General features: G+C 42.4%; 1 protein-coding gene across 1 annotated transcript in view; it reads right to left on the minus strand.

Annotated features, from left to right (window-relative positions):
• The window catches only part of LOC133482177 (cGMP-dependent 3',5'-cyclic phosphodiesterase), a 148,588-nt gene extending 140,584 nt beyond the window's left edge, over positions 1-8,004 (minus strand). Inside the window, exon 1 of the mRNA XM_061781973.1 lies at positions 7,474-8,004. Coding sequence (XP_061637957.1) covers positions 7,474-7,532 — 59 coding nt within the window. The 5' untranslated portion in view covers positions 7,533-8,004. The remainder of the gene's footprint in view (positions 1-7,473) is intronic.
• Between the last annotated feature and the right edge of the window lie 12,150 nt (positions 8,005-20,154).

Here is a 20,154-nt window from a genome sequence, read left to right on the forward strand (position 1 = left end):
CTCAATGTCCTGAATGCCACCGTTACAGCCTGTCAATTAGCTTTATCTCTGTGTGGTGGTGCAATCGATAAGAAAAAGCCCAGCAGTCAGGGCAAGAGTGACTGAGACACAAAAACACATTCTGCATTCTGCCTGAAGATACGCAACAAGAAAATAGGACGACAACTTTGGTAACATCATATTAAACTACGTCGCTTAGCAAGTGTAAGGGAAAAATGCAAGCTCAAAAGATAAATGAAAGTAATGACAGCAATGCAAACTGCGCGTACACTGACTACAATATGTGAACATGCCAGTGCTGTAAAAGTAGGGTGGAAATAAACATGAAAATATATGTCACCTATCTACACGTGACTATAAAACACATTGGTTTGGGGTTTTAGGGCCCGTTTGATTGAAATGAAATATTGTTCTTTTGATAGTGGCTGTCATTTTAATCTCCCGCTTCTTATCAGAGACCACTTCAATGAATATTAATTGTGGAACGCAACTGGCAGAGTCTCTCAACAGCGGACCAGACAAGTGTGTGACAGACTTTGACCCTCTCAGCTTTCCAGACTGAAATAATGCAACCTACTTTGCATCTGTTCAAAGAACAACACATAGCAACGTCTAGCAATGAGGCATTGTCACAAAAATTAACACACGCACACACGCACACTTTTTTTTTTGCACTTTAATTAAATAAACTATATTGGCAGAGATTCTATACTATACATTTGTGTGTTGGCCCATGGCCGATTGTCAAGGTATTGTACATCAACATTTCATTTATATTTGTAATTATTCATATTTTATTACTTTAAGATGTTCATGCAGCAAACAGTTTGTGTACTTACAATCTTAAATAATGTTCAGTTTTTGAATAATGACATTTTAACATTGTTTTTTTTTATACGATTTTATCCATTAATCGTACAAACAAATAGATTGAATACTCGTTAGTTGAAGCCCTACCGTGGTTATTAAAAATCATTTCATCCAAAGCAAGAGAATGAGACATACAACTGCTTATCAAAGATCCCATGCAGTACATGAAAAAAAAAATGCTTGATGCCATTTATATGATTACAAAATCCAAGTTCCACATGCCAATCACAGCGAATTAACCAGCAAAAAAGACTAGCTGCCGTTGGTGACAAAATGTTCCCCCAAAGTCATTCAGACGCAAAGGCGCAGCTGATCATTTGATTACTGAGAGAAACGGTACTGTTGTACTCCACAAGAATACACGTGTCAGAGGCGTGCACTTAAACAAACGTTTGTGTGTGCGCATGTGTCAACAGTCCATCGAGATAAGAAAGGTGAACGGAGCTTCTGGAGTCAACGCTTGAGCCCCTGGAAGCTGTCAACATCATTTCTTGGTGAAATCTCCAGACGTACGCACGCACATACGCACAGACACACACGGAACGGATTATTGATCTGTTTTAATCCCTTGTTATAACGTCATAACTCTATGGGTTTTTACTTTTTCCTAACCTTCCCTCTTGGCTAAACACAGCAATATATCTTCCAATATTTGAAGTCAAACTGTAACTGGAGCTTCGTTCCTCAGACTAGGTGCACTTTACGAGATAGTAATTTTGTGCTGGGCTAGTGGTTTCTATTATCGTGTTGAATCCACAGTAGAAACCTCCGAGTTCAAACACTTGAAAGAGGACCATAAGCACAGCGATTGATCTGGACTCCCATCAAGGAGAAATAAAAACATTTAGCCAGAAATAATGGGAAAATTGCAGTTCAATTTGACTTTAGCAGATTGTTGGCCATCCATCTTTTTGCCTGAGTTTAACATTCCCAACCAAAATAAATTTTGGAAATCCAATGTAATGCAAAGAAATAAAAATGTAACATGCACTTAACTATCAAAACTACAATAGTAAAGTGTTCAGTCATGCAGTTCAGTGCTTTATGAATTAGCTTTATAGCATACTTAATAATCCTGAATAAACTCCAATTTATTCCTGTAAATGGACTTTTTCCCTACAGAAACACTTGTGTATTTGCAGATGGGAGAGGGAAAATGCTCATTTGAATTCTATCGACAGCCGAAATCCCTAAATTAACAAAATTCAGACTGCTGAATATGTTTGTGGCTTGGATTGTTTGTTTTCAAAACTCCGTGGGAGTTCGAGCTGACTTTAAGTGGGTGTTTGGAGCTGCATTCAAAGCAGTCTGGAGCATGCAGTGAGCAGTTTGGCAACATGCACAAAACACCACCTGCAGGTAAGCCTGGTGGTGGCATATTTCTTCCGTGTCAATGCCGTCAAAGTTGTGGAGACCAGTGTCAAAGGTTTTCGATTTCTTGTACCGCAGGTGGCCTCATCTTTCTCAATTCGACTGCCACCCAATACTCAAATAAAGTAATCTGAAGGGAAAAGTTCATTAAGAGTTGGGTCTGTGCCTAACATCACGGAGCTGGTGGATGTTTAGCCCTTACGCTTCTCCGCCCTCCGTTTGAAGATCCCCCTCAGATGCTCAATAGAATTTGGCAGAGCACCTCGGATTGACTATTGGTTCCTCGGCCAGCCCGAGCCTGGGCCATCTTTATGGAGAGCAACAATTGTTTTGTTTTTTTCAGCTCCTGAGAGAATTCTCTGCCATGAGGTGCTATATTGAATTTCCAGAGAGTGAGAGCGATAAGACCAAATCTAACACACCTGCTCCCCCTTCACATCTGAGACCTTATAACACTAACAAGTCACATGATAGCGGGGAAATGGCTAATTGGGCCACATTGGGACATTTTCACTTAGGGGTGTACTCACTTTTGTTGCCAGCAGTTTAGACATCAACGGCTCTATGTTGAGTTATTTTGAGAGGAGAGTAAATGTACACAAGCTGTACACTGAATACTTTACATTGTAGCAAAGTGTAATTTTTTTTTTTCCAGTTTTGGCCCATGGAAAGATATAATATTACATAAATATTTACAAAAATGGAAGGAATGTACTCAACACAGACTTCCAGTATGGACCGCATCTGCTCCCTTCATTTAGTGGAAGTGGAGAGTCCCAACATGTTTTAATTACGGCAGGACCAACAAAATCATCTTGGATAGGGACTTCCATCTTTTTTCACTGATTCATGCAGGTCAAAACAGGGAGAGGCTAAATTATCCATTAAACTATGACTTACTTTTTGTTGATCTGGATCAATCCAATGCTTCGCTAACTTTTAACCTCTCGCTGTAAAATGAACTTAAAAGGACTTAAATATCCTTCATAGGAAGCCGTTGTTATATTAGCACAAACTAAGAACAACAAACATGCAAAATGCAGTAATGCAGTAAGAAGTACAAGATTCTGGTGGCAAAATTCTCTAATAACAGTCTTTAGTCAAGTATTTTCATGAAATACTTCGCTGACTATTTCCCCCCCCCCCCCCCCCCCCCCCCCCCCCCCTCATTATGATTATTGGTGCGGCACGGTGGTCGACTGGTTAGAGCGTCAGCCTCACAGTTCTGAGGACCCGGGTTCAATCCCCGGCCCCGCCTGTGTGGAGTTTGCATGTTCTCCCCGTGCTTGCGTGGGTTTTCTCCGGGCACTCCGGTTTCCTCCCACATCCCAAAAACATGCATTCATTGGAGACTCTAAAATTGCCCGTAGGCATGACTGTGAGTGCGAATGGTTGTTTGTTTCTATGTTCCCTGCGATTGGCTGGCAACCAGTTCAGGGTGTACCCCGCCTCCTGCCCGATGACAGCTGGAATAGGCTCCAGCACGCCCGCGACCCTAGTGAGGAGAAGCGGCTCAGAAAATGGATGGATGGATGATTATTGGTGAAATGGGACGTGCACAGTTTTCACTCACCAGACGTGGGAAAACACTCAAACACCCTGGGGTTTCTCTTTGCCCTTTCTTCCACTTACAGTATCTGCCTCTTCCGGCTCTGTCACTTTTCTCCCTCTGAATATTTTAGTATCGATGAGGCCATTACTGATGATAACACACCAATGTCAGCATCTTTTCTTCTGCTGTCAAATAGACACACAAAGTAGTAGTAGTATATGCCCGCTCATCTGGATTCAGGTTACGACTGCTGCAGTTGTGTACTTTCAATGCATTCATGCACGTGTGTGTGTTTGTGTGGGAGTGTTTTGGGAGGCGGGACTATTGAGGGGCGACTTTCTGGCACTAATCCAGTAAATAATGACATTTTATAAGGCCTTTAACATACACGCATGATAACATGACATCAGTTGGCTACAGAGATGACGGAAAATGGCCACACACATATTTGAATTGAACTCAAGTACCAACTGCTAACAACAAAAGGGAGATACATGCACAGACCGAAAGTGTGCGTTGGATTCCTGGAATTGCAGCATTACGTAAATATGTGTGATGAATAATTGTCTCTCGACTCAACAATTGATGAATATTGTAATAAACCTTTAGGACCGTATGGTAATTCAGGCCAACTATTACAACAGCGAGTACTTGCATGGCTGAAAAACAGAACATGCTTTTAACGGGGCTGTGTTTCTCCATACCATATGCATCTCATGAAATATTCAAACGGCATAGAGGATAAGCTGCTGGGATTCCCAACATAGTGCTTACGTAACATTGACTCTTAAGTAGCACGACAGCGTCACTCCTTGTGACCTTCAGTGTCCGATAGTCAAAGCAACTCATTCTCACAGGGAGCAGGTAAGATCAGCAACTGAAACTAATTGTAATGTCAGACCTGGCACATTTCATTATTCCTCAGGAAGTCTGCTCAGTGGGGTGGGGAGTTTGGTGCTGAAACTTGATATTGAACAACCCCAAAATGTGTGTGCAAAACTAGGGCAGCTCCAAGAGAACACCAGGGGTAATTGAAAAATCCTTGAATAGAGACATCAAACCACGTTATGAGGAAGCCTCATAAGCATACAGTATTTACAGAATGTGAAAGGCGTTTGATCAGCCTCACGCTTTGATCGCGACAGCTCACCTGAATCACAGCAGATGCCTCCATTTATTTTGGAACAGGTGTTTCACAGGAGAATTTCAAGCAGCAGAAATAGCATTTGCCGACAGGGGAGATTTATTTCAACATTATGTTAAACACATTGCCTTGACACTATGTACATGTGCCTCTGAGGAAGAACAGGCCAACGGAACACAAATGTAAAAAAATTAACTTGTTCTCAACAATGACAATCAACATCAACCACTCTGAAAATGACAAAACAAAATGGGGAGCGAAAATGGATCCACTCCCTGGGTCCACCATTCCAATACTGGGCCTTTTGACCTTTGAGGACCACTCCAACTCTAACTGTCTAACTCACGTTAAGCAGTGCAGGAATTAGAGAGATAACATTTTGTTTGTTTGTGGCATTGCACATGACTATCACACATACGCACATGACTGCATGAAAAAAAATGAGTGCAGTCACAAGCTCAGAGATCTTATAACAGCCATGGACTTTAAAATTGGAGCCAGAAGCGAGGTAGCAGAAGCCACACATTGCAACTCCGAAAAAGATAGAATATTAGTCAAAGGTCCTGTATTTTGGCTATTTAAACCTCCATAGCGTGACTCTCTAACATGGACTTATGTAAACTTAGTATAAAAGTATCAATTTCCTTTCAAAAAACAACTCGGTTTTGTCATACCAGTGTCCAGAAAAGGCCCCTCAGACAGTTACTTCTGTTTGACCCAGTTTTATATCCGCTTTGTCCATATTTGGCTAAGACCGCCCACTTTCCTCTGATTGGTTGCCTCCGTGTAGAACACCCACTTGTGAGAGCACACGTGTTTGTTATGTTGACAGTTCGGGAGCGGAGAGGTAGGCGGAGAGGTAGGCGGAGATCTTCAATAGTGATGTAGAGAAACTCGAGAAAATCCATTGCCCTGATTTCAGGCCTCTCGGCAGAAAAACGTCTGGAGCTCGGGAATGCGTGGACCATTTTAATTCATATTTCACCTGTTTACTGAGGCACCATAGAGAATATTAAATCCCAAATACTTATATATATATATAAAGTTGCTTTGGCCAAATATGTCCCCTTTAAGATAATACATTTGATAACACGACGACCATATAACCAGACAATGTGGGGATGCATCAAGTCGGCATTATAAATTCTCAGCACAGACTACTTAATTGAAAAAAAAATGTACTGTATGTATCCCTCTACTGCAGCTCAGCAACCATCCAGAATAACTTTATAATTTCAGTTAACTTGAGGGCTAATAACTTCTTCAGTTACTTTATTGACCCTGACAAAAACAATTCGCAGCTGTACTTTAAAAGTGATGCAACTACACTACCCACACACAGACACACACACACACACGCAAAAATGCACTATTGAACTTTTGCTAGATGGAACAGCTTTAAATACACTGCGTCCAACAATTGCAACTTTAATGTAAGTTAGTATATATTGCACTTTAAAGGGAGTCAGGGCATAAATCCTCCAATTGTAACTCCGGACTCCTACTGTAAACCTATTTTGCTACTGATATTAAAAACCTTATATGTAGAATATTGGACCACTGTTAAAGACCCTCAAAAGTGAAAATATATATATTTTTTTTTTACAAAATTTTTTACACAGCACAGAGAAGAGTGTTAACAAGCCTCCCAAATTTGATCACCAAGTACTGTTATATAAAATGTGCTTAAATTGAATGCCCCTTTAATAACAACGGCAACACATTGAGAGAATTGTTTGATGTCGTCAACGACAAGAGTTATTTGTTGCAATTGCCTTTATTTTGTGCAAGCCTCAAAACCACAAGCCTCCGGTGTTAATTCAATAAATACATAATCTGTTTTATCTAAAAACCCCAAATAAGGTGTTTTTTTTTTTTTTTTTTAGTTGTTATCATTAGTTAATTGGGCATTTTTTAGTTACCTGTTTCACAATGTCAAACACTTTGTTTTGAGAGCTTAAAAGTCGTCTCAGGAACAATAATGAAAGAAAAATCTCAGTATGTGCACTACAAGTTAATGAAAGGGGAACTGTTCTGTGTGCGGATAAAGTTTTTTTTTTTTTAGATAAGGCAAAGTATCAAATTGGGTATCGTATATAATTTAGGGTAAAAAAAAATATAAATTCTACTATAAAATATGTGCAGGACTTTGACCTGCGTTTTCTCACATGTACATCAGTACTTTTATTTAAGTATTGTCCACTGTTTTGCCACCTCTGTAACAGAAGCCCAACTGAGATTTAAAACCAACATATGGTTGATAGTAATATTGAACGACTCTTAAGAACCTGAAGGGCTCACGGGAGTGATAAAGTCACATCCCGGAGGGATAGAGTGTGATGTGGAAGGGCTCATTGAGCTAAACAGCTGCCCTCCCAGCTCCCACGGCTCTGCCGTCAAAGGGGGGATAATGAGCAGCAAGCGGCAGCTCCAACTCAACACTCCACCTGCACCGCAAGGGGTCCACAAGGGGCCACGTGCCTCCCATCGGGCCACCGGCGACACACAAACACACGCACCGCAGTGGCTGACTTACATGTCGGCGGATGGCGGATGGCTACGGCAGAGCAGCGCGTGTCCGCACGCTTGTCCCATGGCGCATCCTGCCTCGCCACCCCGCTTGACCCAAAACAGCTGCAGAGTCGTGGACGGGGGAAGAAGAGCAGGATGGATGCAGGGACGATGGGCGAAGAGCGGATGGGTGTGTTTGTGTGTCGTCCTCGCTTTACCGCCGGTGTCTACACCTCTTTTCGGGGGTGTGGGCTGCCGTCTCTCGAGCGAGGGGCTCAGAGGATTGGTTGAGACCCGGTAACTGATACTGGAACGCTTGTGCACGAGGACATCGTGAGGCAGAGAGAGAGAGAGAGAGAGAGAGAGAGAGACGTTCACAGCCAGATGGGCGCTTCAACAACTCACCACTCGACTGTCAATTCAGAGCCACTCACTTGTGTTGGAATCAAAACAAGCGGACGAGCTTCCCCTCACGCTCATTCTTGCGTGGAACTGAAAACTGGGACAATGCCGACCTTCTTTAATCCCCGAATACACAAATGTTAGACGGGACTTGAACGTCTCCTGCTAGTCGCAGTCGTCTTATCGGCTCGTGCCAGCAGCTTTTCATTGAAGCACATGTTGCACTTGACTCACACTTGAGCATGTGTCGTGTCAATTATGTGGTTCATAGGTCCAACACTCGGTCCTCTTTATGGTCTCTGCAACGCACACTTAACAACAAAGCTTCATTCTGCCTTCTAAATACTGCATTGGAAACTTGTCACGCTGGCATACGCATTTTCCTATTGTTGCACTTTTATGGTCGTTAAGAACAATAAAGAAACCGTATTGCTCCAAAATAGCCTATGAAATCATTTGTAGCAGTGCAGTATATGGTTTTTTTTTAACATAACTACACTATGCTTGTTCCAAGTTCATTTCTGAGCACGTTATTGAGAATCTGAACATTAGCATAACTGCACGAAGAAGAACTGAGAAAGTAAAATTTGCTATTGCTTTTATGCTCCATCTGAAGAGCCCGAGATAAGCTGGAAATTGCACTCACGTTGGCTCAAATGAGTTTGATTATGTAAAAGCATATCCAGGGGCGGTTCTGGGGGGGGCAGTGTCTCTCCCCTCCCTCCCAGGTTTGCTTCACACGAGCGCCAAAAATTAAAAAATATTCAACCAACAAGTAGTTCTGGGACTGCTCTTGTTTGGCAGAATGATCAGTGGTAAGTGGGAATGTACTGTATAACTGCGACATGAGAAATATATATTTGATTTTATTTACACAGAACAGTTTTAAAAAAAAAAACCTATAGTATATAATATGATGTAGTTTAATGCATGTTGTGCCCCTTATATGTCATTTTACAACATTTTTACTGTATTTTGAAGGGTATACGTCATTTCCGTGCCGTTTTTTCCAGTGCGACACCGACCGGGCCAGCCCGGGAAATGAATAGGGCATTCACTAAATGTAACAAATAAGATACTAACAAATACAGCAAGATGTTAAGAGGAGCTGAATGGCTTAATCAGCATTGTGTCATCTCCTCTACAAGTGGGTGAAAATGATTTTTTTTGTTTGTTTTTTTAAATAAATAAAAAATACATATTTTCGTATGTTAGTAACGGTGGGGATTCCTGTGATGTCCAGCAACACCGGGGGGCTCAAACCCCCACCTCCACCATGTTCCCAGTTGGAAGTCAAGTGCACTGACCGTTGAGCTAAAAGCTCAGACCACAAACTCAATGTCCTGCACCCTCTTTTTAAGGCAATTGGGGGAATGTAATAATTATAATACAATACTTTTGTATGCCTTGTTCAGTGTCAGTCAACTCAATGGCCTGATGTTTAAAACAGGCTTTTTATTTTCCCATTATTAATGATGACTTTAATACAGTCACTGATTGTTTTGGTTAGCTGCTTCCAAGGCTCTTGGCACCGTTTTTTGGGACAATCAATGGAAACTGATCACAGTGTTATGCCTTTTACGCACCTTGCCAAGGCAAAATGTCGCACGGTTTCCCTGTGCTTGATTGGCTTTCTTCCCACATTCTGAAAACATGCATAGTGTATTGACTGATGACTCTCAATTATCCATAGGTGTGAATGTCAGTGTTTTGTCTATATGTGCCCTGCAGGCTCATCTAGTATAGGCCCCAGTACAAAAAAATGGGCAGGTGTGCCAAAGTCAAACTGGTGACATTCAATTTCTTTGCCTTGAAAAAAATAATAAAATAAAATAAAAACTCTTTGGGGCGGCACGGTGGCCGACTGGTTAGAGCGTCAGCCTCACAGTTCTGAGGACCCGGGATCAATCCCCGGCCCCGCCTGTGTGGAGTTTGCATGTTCTCTCCGTGCCTGCATGGGTTTTCTCCGGGCACTCCGGTTTCCTCCCACATCCCAAAAACATGCATTAATTGGAGACATAGTTTTCCAAAAAGATACATTTTTGTTCCTGACTTGTTTGGAGAATTCCTTGGTCCTTGGGTGTGTTCTGTTAGCAATGCCTTTCGGTGTTGCAACCTCTGGGACCTTTCAGATAAGGTGTATATGTACTCAAAGATCATACAGGCGGGCTACTTTTCACTAATTATTTGACTTTTGAAGGTAATCGGATGCCTCAGAGCTTTTTAACGGCCTAATAACAAAGAGGATGAATACATATGTCAATGCCAATTGTATTTATATATATATATATATATATTGTTTTTAATGTCACACTATTTCTCATTTCACTTCAAAAACTTAACATTTTGTTCAGATCAAATAATACAGATTTTAAAAAATCATTTTAATTCGAGGTTAAAATGTCACAAATTAGTTTTTTTTTTAAAAAGCCGTGGCGGTGAACGCTTTTTTTTCAAGTTCAATTTCAGATTATTTGGTCACCATCCTCGCAAAAATCACAAGAAAGCCAAAGAAAAAGTAACCCACAGCTTAAGCGGTGTCGCGCTTTTTTCATAAATGAATCCGATTGACAACGCCAAAGAAAAGTAAAAGTGGGACAAAAGCGAAGGTCTTCCGTGGTCTCATATTTCCGTCAGAGATGGAGATAAGAAACACAAACAATCATATCAGAGGCATTTGACAGAGAAATTAATGTCTATTGCCCATTTTCATTAAATAACAAATTCACAGATGGTTGTGGGTGTGTTTTGGATGATTTCTTTTTTGTTTGGTTTTTTTTTTCCCCAGTGGGCAAAGCGTATAAGTGGCCAGAGTAGGTCATGTTCACTTGGATCACAAAGTGCCAGAAAACACTGTTGGAAAGTCTGAGAATACACTTGTGATTATCGTTTTCAACAAATCTAATTTCAGTGTTAACTGGAATATATTAAGATGGGTGCTTAACTTAAAAAAAAAAAAACACGAAGGTTGCATTGAAAGTACTTAATAAATATTCCTGGATCTATCTAATGATTCCTTTTTGAGGGCTATCCAATTTCGAGAGGCTTCCATTAAAAGGTGCTTGTTCCACACTGTGCATTTAGGGTGTCGCAGACAGTGTGGTTATTTATAAGTTGGTGAGTCTGGAGGAGATCCACATCACTGTCTAAACAAATCAAATTGCATGTAACCCAGATGACATTTAAAACATGTAACTGATAAAGACCTAACAAATCCCAAAACATGATCCGATTAATAGTCCTTCTTAAAAATAGAAGACAGTAGTGTGTGTGTGTGTGTGGGGGGGGGAATATTGGCACAAGTCTACAGGGGTGTGAAACAAATAAAATTCTTCTTCCAGTCATCTCTTCTCAGCAAGTGGGCGAGTGCATGCATGGAAAAAGAACAGAAAAGGCTTCAAAGATGGATCCAAATACAGTGGGGATATTGTGTGAGAATTATTCAATAAATGAAACGATTTGATGAGACTCTCACAATGGTGTTACTCATGCTACACAGCTTTATCGCATTTCTCAACAGACTTAAAGGTTAAAGGGTGTAAAGGTTTTTGAAAATGAAATTTGCAATCCCTGAATTTAGGATTATGTTGTTGTAGTGTAATCCTGATTTTAGTTGGAGATACAGTGGTACCTCTAAGGTCAAGGTTCTGGGATAATCTTTTAAAATTGTTTGTGAATCTATCGGAGGTAATATACTTCCATGGAAATAATACAAGGTAAATTCCAAAATAGTTCATCTATTGAGCACAGCAGTATGAAAGTTGCACCAATTTAATATGAAAACAAAATATTTGTTTAACACATAGGCCGCACTAGTGAGAACACAGAAGCCAAACTATTGCTAGTGCTAAAACAAACAGCCTTTGTCCTCTTGCTGCAAGAAAGCTCTCAAGGCTGCTTCCTCCAATGTCGTATCATCCGTTCATTTATTCCAAGCTCATCTGCAACGGCTCGAAGGTTGAATTGTAGGTATCCCGCTTTCAGCATGATCAGGATGTGTGCTTGAGCAGAACAGATCTGAATACGCATCCCAATGTTTCAGCGCGTGTGGACTCCATTTAAACGTATGAACACATCAACAACGGACTAAACACAATTTTATGAAGTTAAATGTAGAGTTTGCAGATTATAAAACACTATCTCTATGACGTGCCAGTAGAATAGTTTTAAAATAAATGATTTTTTGGAATATAATCCCTCCTTGGCTTCATTTTCTTCCTGTAATTTAGTTGTAATTATTATTTTACAACTCGTCATGGCACGAAAAGAATAGCCAATCAGAGACTGTATTCCCCCCACCCACGCGCACCGCCGCACATTCAGCCTTACGGCGCTCTCGCAAAAGAGAGTATTGTTGTTCCTTGGCCGGGTTAGCAACAAGTTAAAAAGAAGGAATTGGAAACACATCAAGGGTAAACGCATATAACAGTGGTGTCCTATACACAGAAGAATGCATATGGCTGGGCTTGGAAAACCACTGCGTACTTCACGTCACCGTGTCGTCACGTAAGTTAATCACCTCTCTTATATTTTTAATTAAATGTAGATTCCCCCCCAAAGAAAATATACATGAAACCATTTTTGACACATCAAAAACGTGAAACTCCTATATATAGTAGTACCGTACGTGAGGATAGCACACTCACGTAGGTTCATGCCAAGTGCCATCTCTGCTAAGCACAGACGGAATTAGCTGGGCTGGAACACATTACCTGTTGGTGTGTATGGCCTGCGTTTCTCAGAGGAAGTCTTCTCAGAGCTACACACCTGATTGTCTCCTGCCTGTGTGATAATGTTAGCGTTCACAAACTCCACATTGGATGTCAGGACCTGATGGGACCTGCTGCCCTGATTCTGGATCCCTCACAGGCTGGTTTACACTCTGCCAAAATTCTGTCCTAAACTGGCCACCTCATGCGTTCAAGATGAAAATTGTTAGCCTGCTTTTACTGAATTAGTGACCATCAAAAGAGATCAGAAATGAAGTGTCAGCTAAGGATAGTGACATTCATTGAGGCTTAGTTTACCAGTGATGTACTGTATTGTCTTATGGCCAATCTTATATGTTATATATATTTCCAATATAGCCAGTCTCCCAACTTTTAACACTTTGATACCTTGATACTATTCCTGTCTGACTCTAATTCCAACAGTCCTCAATTGGCTTTTTTTGCAGCTCCCATTCCGGTACTCTGTATCCAGTTGTTATGGCAGCCCTGAGACCATCTTTTGAAATAATGCGCCACAACCTCTGCAGGTTGAGCCTTATTTCTCCTAAAAAAAATGCATATCTTGCAGCAGGATACTAAGACCGCACAACAAAAGACTACGACTGCAAAGGCTTCTTGTAAATGTGTGGACCATTACATTGAACAACTGACACCTCACCTCAGCAACTCACAACAAAAATGCACATTCATATTCTTCAGTATTCAAGAGGCAGCAGACCAACAGGGATGTTGACAATAATGCTTAATACTCTTACAGGGACAGGTTGAGGACCAGGAACCCGCATACATACTGTATCTTGTAGACTAATCACTTTTTGTATTTGACCAGCTGTTCTCTTGCAAGGGGATGAATATATTTGTCTCTGAATCTCCTGGGGCCTCATGTACAAAAGGTGCGTACGCACAAAAAGGTGGCATACGGAAATGTGCGGTGCGTCGCGCCAACTTCATGGCTCGCATACGCACGTTTCTACAGCTTTTGGTGCTTTGGCGACACCTGAAGGGGATGCTGGGAAACCTTTATAATAAATAAATCTGCAGACACAACATGAACAATTAACACACCAGCATGTCTTCAATTACACACGTGGATACAAAAGCCTGCACAAAATGAGGCAGAAAATACCAATAACAACAATGGCTGCTTTAGACCGATTGGAAGACATTGCAAACGGTGCAATACGGAGAGAACGTCAGTTCAGAGACAGAGAGGATTTATTATTAAATGATGACAACTGGCTCGTCAGCCACGTTAGGTTCCCGAGGGCAGTCCTCCTGGAACAGTGCGCAGAGCTGTGGCCGGCTTTGGAGCGCGATACCGTGAGAAGCAATGCCGACATAGGTGCTGACCACGCTGGGGGTTCTTAGCGACCGGGGCATTTCAGAGGGGCCTGGCAGACCGATCGGGGCTGTGCCAGTCGACCCTGAGCCGAGCCATGCCAGCCGTGTGGGACGGAATTATCCACCAGATATATCCAATTCCCATACAATGCAGTCGAACAGGCCCAGACTACAGCAGAATTCACTTGTTAACCAGTGTATTTAATGAAGCACTTATTTTTGAGAGGACACCTATGAACTGATCAAGGTGATCATTTATGCCACCTATTGCCCTCACAATCTCTTGTTGTGACTCCCGCACAGCACGCGGGCGAAGACACTGGCCAGTCAGGCGAGCAGCAGCAGCCTGTTCTTGGGGCGTAATTGCGCCGGATACGCCAGTAACTGTGGACGAATCCTCCGCGTCTGTGACACCAGAGACGACAGGGACAGGAGAGCAATCCCCCAAACATGTAGCACGCAGACAATTCGTGTCCTCTCCTGTGTATTAAAATAATAAATTGAGGAATTAAACATAAGTCACAATCTTTGATATACTGACATGCTTCTATTTGAATTCAAGATTTCTTACAAACTAAATACCATACAACATTTACGCATGAACCTTTATCTCATAGGGCTGAGTGTAGGTTAATGTATGAACACATTTGTTGTGAGTTATAAAAATAAATGGTATTTACCTTGGGGGTCATCGGAGTCAGCCACATGTGAGAGTAGTGTCACCCATGATTGCAACTAGCCTTTCCTCAAACGGGGTGAGGTCCTCCGCGTCGGTTCCTCCGCCAGTTTTTGCCACATTTTGATGGTGGGCAGCTGTCCTCCGCTTCACGTCCACCTTTATATCAGACCACTTCTTTTTTAGTTCAGCGTGTGTGCGCTGTTGTGACCCCACAGCATTGACAGCCGCACACACGCTGTCCCATTCACTCCTCTTCCGCTTGTTGTTCACGCCGGCAGACAGCGTGCCGAAGAGGATTTTCTTCCGTGCCTCCATTTCATTTAGTAGCATCTCCACTTTCACAGTCAGAAAACATATTTTTCTTCACTGCCTTGCTCATTTTCTCTTTCTTCCGATCGTGCGGCGATTGGGATCACAGGTGCAGGCTTCATTGAAATATGATTTGCATATTTAAATGTGGGCGTGGACAGGTGTTAAGTGAATGATAGTTAGTTAAGTGAATGATTATGGTGGCTCACATCAGCTCACCAAACCAGTGGGCTAGGAGGGGTGACTCTCATTTGTTTTTATTAATATTATTAATTGAAGCACCGCCAGAAGAAACAGTTGCCGACTTACAATTGCAGTTCTTTTTATCTTATCTATTAAATTCTTTGAAGAGTTATATGGTGTTTGCTGCCTTCATGTCATGCTAGTTACATACATGTAACATGACGCTTCGCCAACCTTTCTGCACAACCTTTGGTGGAAACAAAAGCCTGAACAGGAGTTTCTGATCCAAACTGTCCTTGGTGACGAAAACGTGAACTAGAATTCTTGGTGGATAGAGACTACAACGCATATGCCACCAATCATACATAATCGCAGGTCTGATTGGAACCTCATGTCCTGTGTTTTCACTATATACAGTACATTAATGAAATCCTATCAAAGTTATAATGCTATTATTTTCAACATTGTCTTTGAGTAAGTCATGACTACACCTATGTTCATAATGATGTTGGCCTCTAGCTACCTCTGTGCTTGTCTGACGTTAACATAGCCAAAAAGTGTTTGTGCACACTTTCACTCTGACATCTTTCAGGCCTGCATGTGTGTGATCTGGTTTTCTGTGTGGTGTGCAACACAATATATATACAGCAGTGTGTTGTTATTATTATTATCTCTTGGGGGATTATAAATACAGTATTAAAAAAATGTAATTAAAAAAATGTCACCTGGCATTATGGAGAGTCCAACTCTTAGTTTTCCCCACTTGACTACATACTTACTGTACATTTTCTTTTGCGATCAAAATATTTGGCTTGCACTAATGCAAGTATGCATTATGGGGTCACTTGCCTGACTTCTGTGCAGGCAGCTTCGCCTCAGTTCCAACTCAGTGACAAATCCGGGATGTTGTCTGCCTTTTGCCCGATGTCACCTGAAATAGGCGCCAGCTCACTGAAACCCTTAAAGGGATAGGTGGTCTAGAAAATGGATGGATGGATGTGCATTAAGGACAGAAGTGCTAAATCCTTTAGCATATTGGGACTGAACATGCAGGAAAAGGATAAAGGGCCTTCCAGTAAATGAGGACAGGAAGGGGTGACATCTCTAGTGTGACAGCAGTATCTCCAATAAAGTGCAGTGAAGCTTATTTTTATGAGGCGGTACATTCCCGCTGTTCCCGTTTGTCCTCAAACAGTCCTTGTCTCGTAAATCATATGATGACCTGCAAAATGCTGTTGATTTCAACTGTTTCAAAATGTCTCTGAAACTAAAGCAACACATCTACGTGAGCCTGAACAGGCTTCCCGTTGCCCTTAAATTAGATTTAGAGACACTTATGATATCCTGGGGTTGACTCAAACAAATTGAAAGCATAAAGAAGTAAAATCTGGAGCAGGACTCTGTCGGTGTGAGTATGAGGTGAAAGGTTGTCTGTCTCTGTATGTGCCCTGTGATTGACTGGCAATCGGTCCAGGCTCAAGTGACCTAGGAAAGGTTGCAGCTGCCCCTCAACCCTGGTCAGACTGTGTGAAATGTTTCTTTTTCTGTTCCAAAACCGGCAGCACGGTGGGCGACTGGTTGAGCGTCAGCCTCACAGTTCTGAGGACCCGGGTTCAATCCCCGGCCCCGCCTGTGTGGAGTTTGCATGTTCTCCCCGTGCCTGCGTGGGTTTTCTCCGGGCACTCCGGTTTCCTCCCACATCCCAAAAACATGCATGAATTGGAGACTCTAAATTGCCCGTAGGTGTGAATGTGCGTGCGAATGGTTGTTCGTTTGTATGTGCCCTGCGATTGGCTGGCAACCAGTTCAGGGTGTACCCCGCCTCCTGCCCGATGTTAGCTGGGATAGGCTCCAGCACGCCCGCGACCCTAGTGAGGAGATGCGGCTCAGAAAATGGATGGATGGATGGATAGATTTAAAACCCAGACCACAAAATTTCCCTTTTGATGTAATCTCCCCGCAGTCTGACGCACTTTCCCAGCCGTCTCTGCCATGCCTTTATGCACTCCCTGAAAGATTCTTCCGGGATTTTCCGCAGCTCCGTTGTTCTGGTCATACTTTTCGAAGTGGGTCACCTTGATAGTGTCATATACTGCCCTGCAGTTCTATTATTGGAGCCGGGAGGGCGCTTTGTGTCCTATCCCTCCCCCCTCCCCTCTCTGTTTTCAGCACTTGTCTTCAGTCAGCCTCATCACCACCGGTCTAAATAAGCCTGCCTGTTCCCGGAAATCGTCGCCTAAGTATTGCAGCCTCTCCGAGCAGTACCACGGCCCACCTTATGTCAAGTAAGCTTTACTGTTCCTCGCTTCCCTTGTTAACTCTTGTGTCTCCTCGTTCCCAGTGCTCCCCTGTGTTCCTGACCCATGTCATTCCTGCCACCAAGCCAGCTGCCTGTTCTGTCCACTGCCTGCCACCTGTCCACGCCGCCGTCTGCCAACACATCCGGGACCGCCTCAATAACCTTTCCTCAATAAACTGTTCATCATTTTACATCTGCCTCCACCTGCTCTTGGGTCCAGCTACTCCCCACACATGACAGATAGACCCCCTTGAGTTTGGGAAAGAGGGGGAAAAATCCATAAGGAGTCAGGTTAGGAGAGTAGTCAGGATGTCATGTTCTTCTCAGCTAGGAACTGTCAAATGCTCAGGGCAATGTGAGCGGGTGTGTTGTCATGGTGGACCAGCCACATCCAAAGCTCTCACCTCTTCTCGTACACACATCTAAGCAAACGCCGCAGGATCTCTTTGTGGACGTGTTGGTTCATCGTCTGGCCCTGTGGCAAGGACTTGCAGTGGTGGATCAACGACTTTGGCTTTGGACATCGACCGTCTTGCTCCCTTCGGCCTTGGCGACGAAGTCTTCCACTGAAGGTTCTGGTGATTGGTCTCTGTCACACAGAAACCATCTCCTCTCTGTGTGGTATGATAGCCAGACAGTCCCATGGTGTTCATACTTGCGTATTATTGTTTGAACAGATGAACGTGACACCTTCAAGCATCTGGAAATTGCACCCAAGGATGAACCAGATTTGTGCAAGCCTACAATTCTCTTCCTAGCTTGCCTGATTTCTTCTTACTTTCACTGTCTGTTGTCGTACTAGAGCGGCTCCAACTACCGGAGACAAATTCCTTGTGTGTTTTTGACATACTTGGCAAATAAAGATGATTCTGATGATGTTACACAAAGGAGCAGTGTGTTTCACATGTACCTAGTTCAAATACATCCATAGGTGTGTCTCTAATCTTTAAACTTTGACTTTAAAAAAATGAATGGAGAAAACATTTTGACCTGCAACAGGAAATGTTTTATGTGGTTTTATGTCAAACAATTCCAAAAAAACCAAACAAAAACAAACATAAAAAAAGTGTCTTTTTATATAGATTATCTAAATATCTGGTTTCAACTGTATATGCAGTAAATGAGTACAGAAAAAGCAAAAACGTGTAGTAAAAGCAAAGTGTGTCACACACCAGCTGATCGAGATCCCCGGAGCTTTGCTCTCTAATCAGCCCCTGAGTTACAGTGTGACACCCAAGTGTGACAGGTCTTCAGTTCTTACTGACATTTACAGGCTGCCTTCATAAATTGTTTAACAACTACAAAACGACTGGACTATTAATCATTCAAAAGCATAGCCTGACAGGTTGCTAGCTTTTCTCTACAGAATATTAGTTGCAGATATCGCTCGTCAAGCGGCGATGCACAGACTGTGTGCCTGCAGCGTGTGTGTAGAGTTACAGTGTGGCTAGTAAACATTCTGGAATAAAAAAAAAAAAAGTGGGCCAATTAGAGAGCCTTGAGAGTTGTTGGTGAAATGCAGCTGGTGAATAATTTCTCCTTACCTGTCCTTCATTGGAAGTGCTTCAAATCACACACAGGAGACCGAATGAGGAGAGGCTGGCTGGGCCGTTGAGGATTTTTTTGTGTGTATTTATCCTCAGATTGCCACAATTACTCAAATTTCCTTGCCAACAGTGATACACGTACATCAACTCCCATCTATTTGATGGAGTGAGTGCTTAATTCAGGGGAAAAAAAAAGTCAGCATTCTCAGTATTAGTTACCATCCAAATAGTATAAACCTGAATCTTGTGAAGGTGCCAAATCATGTGCGTTTGTGAGTGTTAAAATCACATCATACAGATCCCAAGTAACTGCAGTAAGTTTGCCTACATTTTGGCTTTATCAAGATAAAAGGCAACGTGGAAAAGACATGTTATCTGTAAAACAAGGCACCACTTTAAAACACACTGGCAGCCAACTATCTTAAGTACAGTGTAAAAACTATCCATTTTCAACACCGCTTATCCTGGTTAGGGTCGCGGGACGCTGGAGCCTATCCCAGCTGACTTCGGGCGAAAGGCGGACTACACCCCGAACTGGTCGCCAGTCAGTCACAGGGCACATATAGACACGGACAACCATTCGCACTCACATTCACGCCGTCACTGAGTGGGAACTGCACCCACACTGCCTGCACCAAAGTCAGGCTAGTGTACCACTACACCAACAGTGACTTTAGTGCAAAAACTACTGCACATAAATAAACATTGTTAATTAAACCTCTCTAAAAAAACAAAAGAAAACTATGCGTTTGATCTGGCCCCCACAAAGTGGCCTGAAATAAACAAAGAAAACCGCTTTTGTTCCACAGTGTGCCTTTTAGACCCTTCTCAGTATGTGCATCTTTCTTTATCTTAATCCTCTCCTTTCTCTGCCTGAACTCTCTTACATCCCTGCTGGGTGTTAATGGCCTGTAACCCATTATCCATATTATGTTCTCTCCTCTTTCCACACATGCAAGTCTTCTCAAACATAATCAACAGCAACTTAATCCAAGTCATCTTTACTTGTCTCAGGTGGTTTTGTCAATGACTTTTCTCAAGACAAATATTCAAAATCCATATTTGGATGACCTTCTTCCCTTCCAGTTGCGCTCCAGAGCTTATGGCTTAAATGAATTTCACCCTAGTATTGGGTATATTTATGTTTGTGTTCTTCGTGTGCATTTTCCAGCAAACCCAAAGTCTCAGTATGATTTTAAAGCATGCTGACATTACC

Source organism: Phyllopteryx taeniolatus, chromosome 8, assembly GCF_024500385.1.
Source record: "Phyllopteryx taeniolatus isolate TA_2022b chromosome 8, UOR_Ptae_1.2, whole genome shotgun sequence".
In the NCBI taxonomy this organism is placed as follows: Eukaryota; Metazoa; Chordata; class Actinopteri; order Syngnathiformes; family Syngnathidae; genus Phyllopteryx; species Phyllopteryx taeniolatus.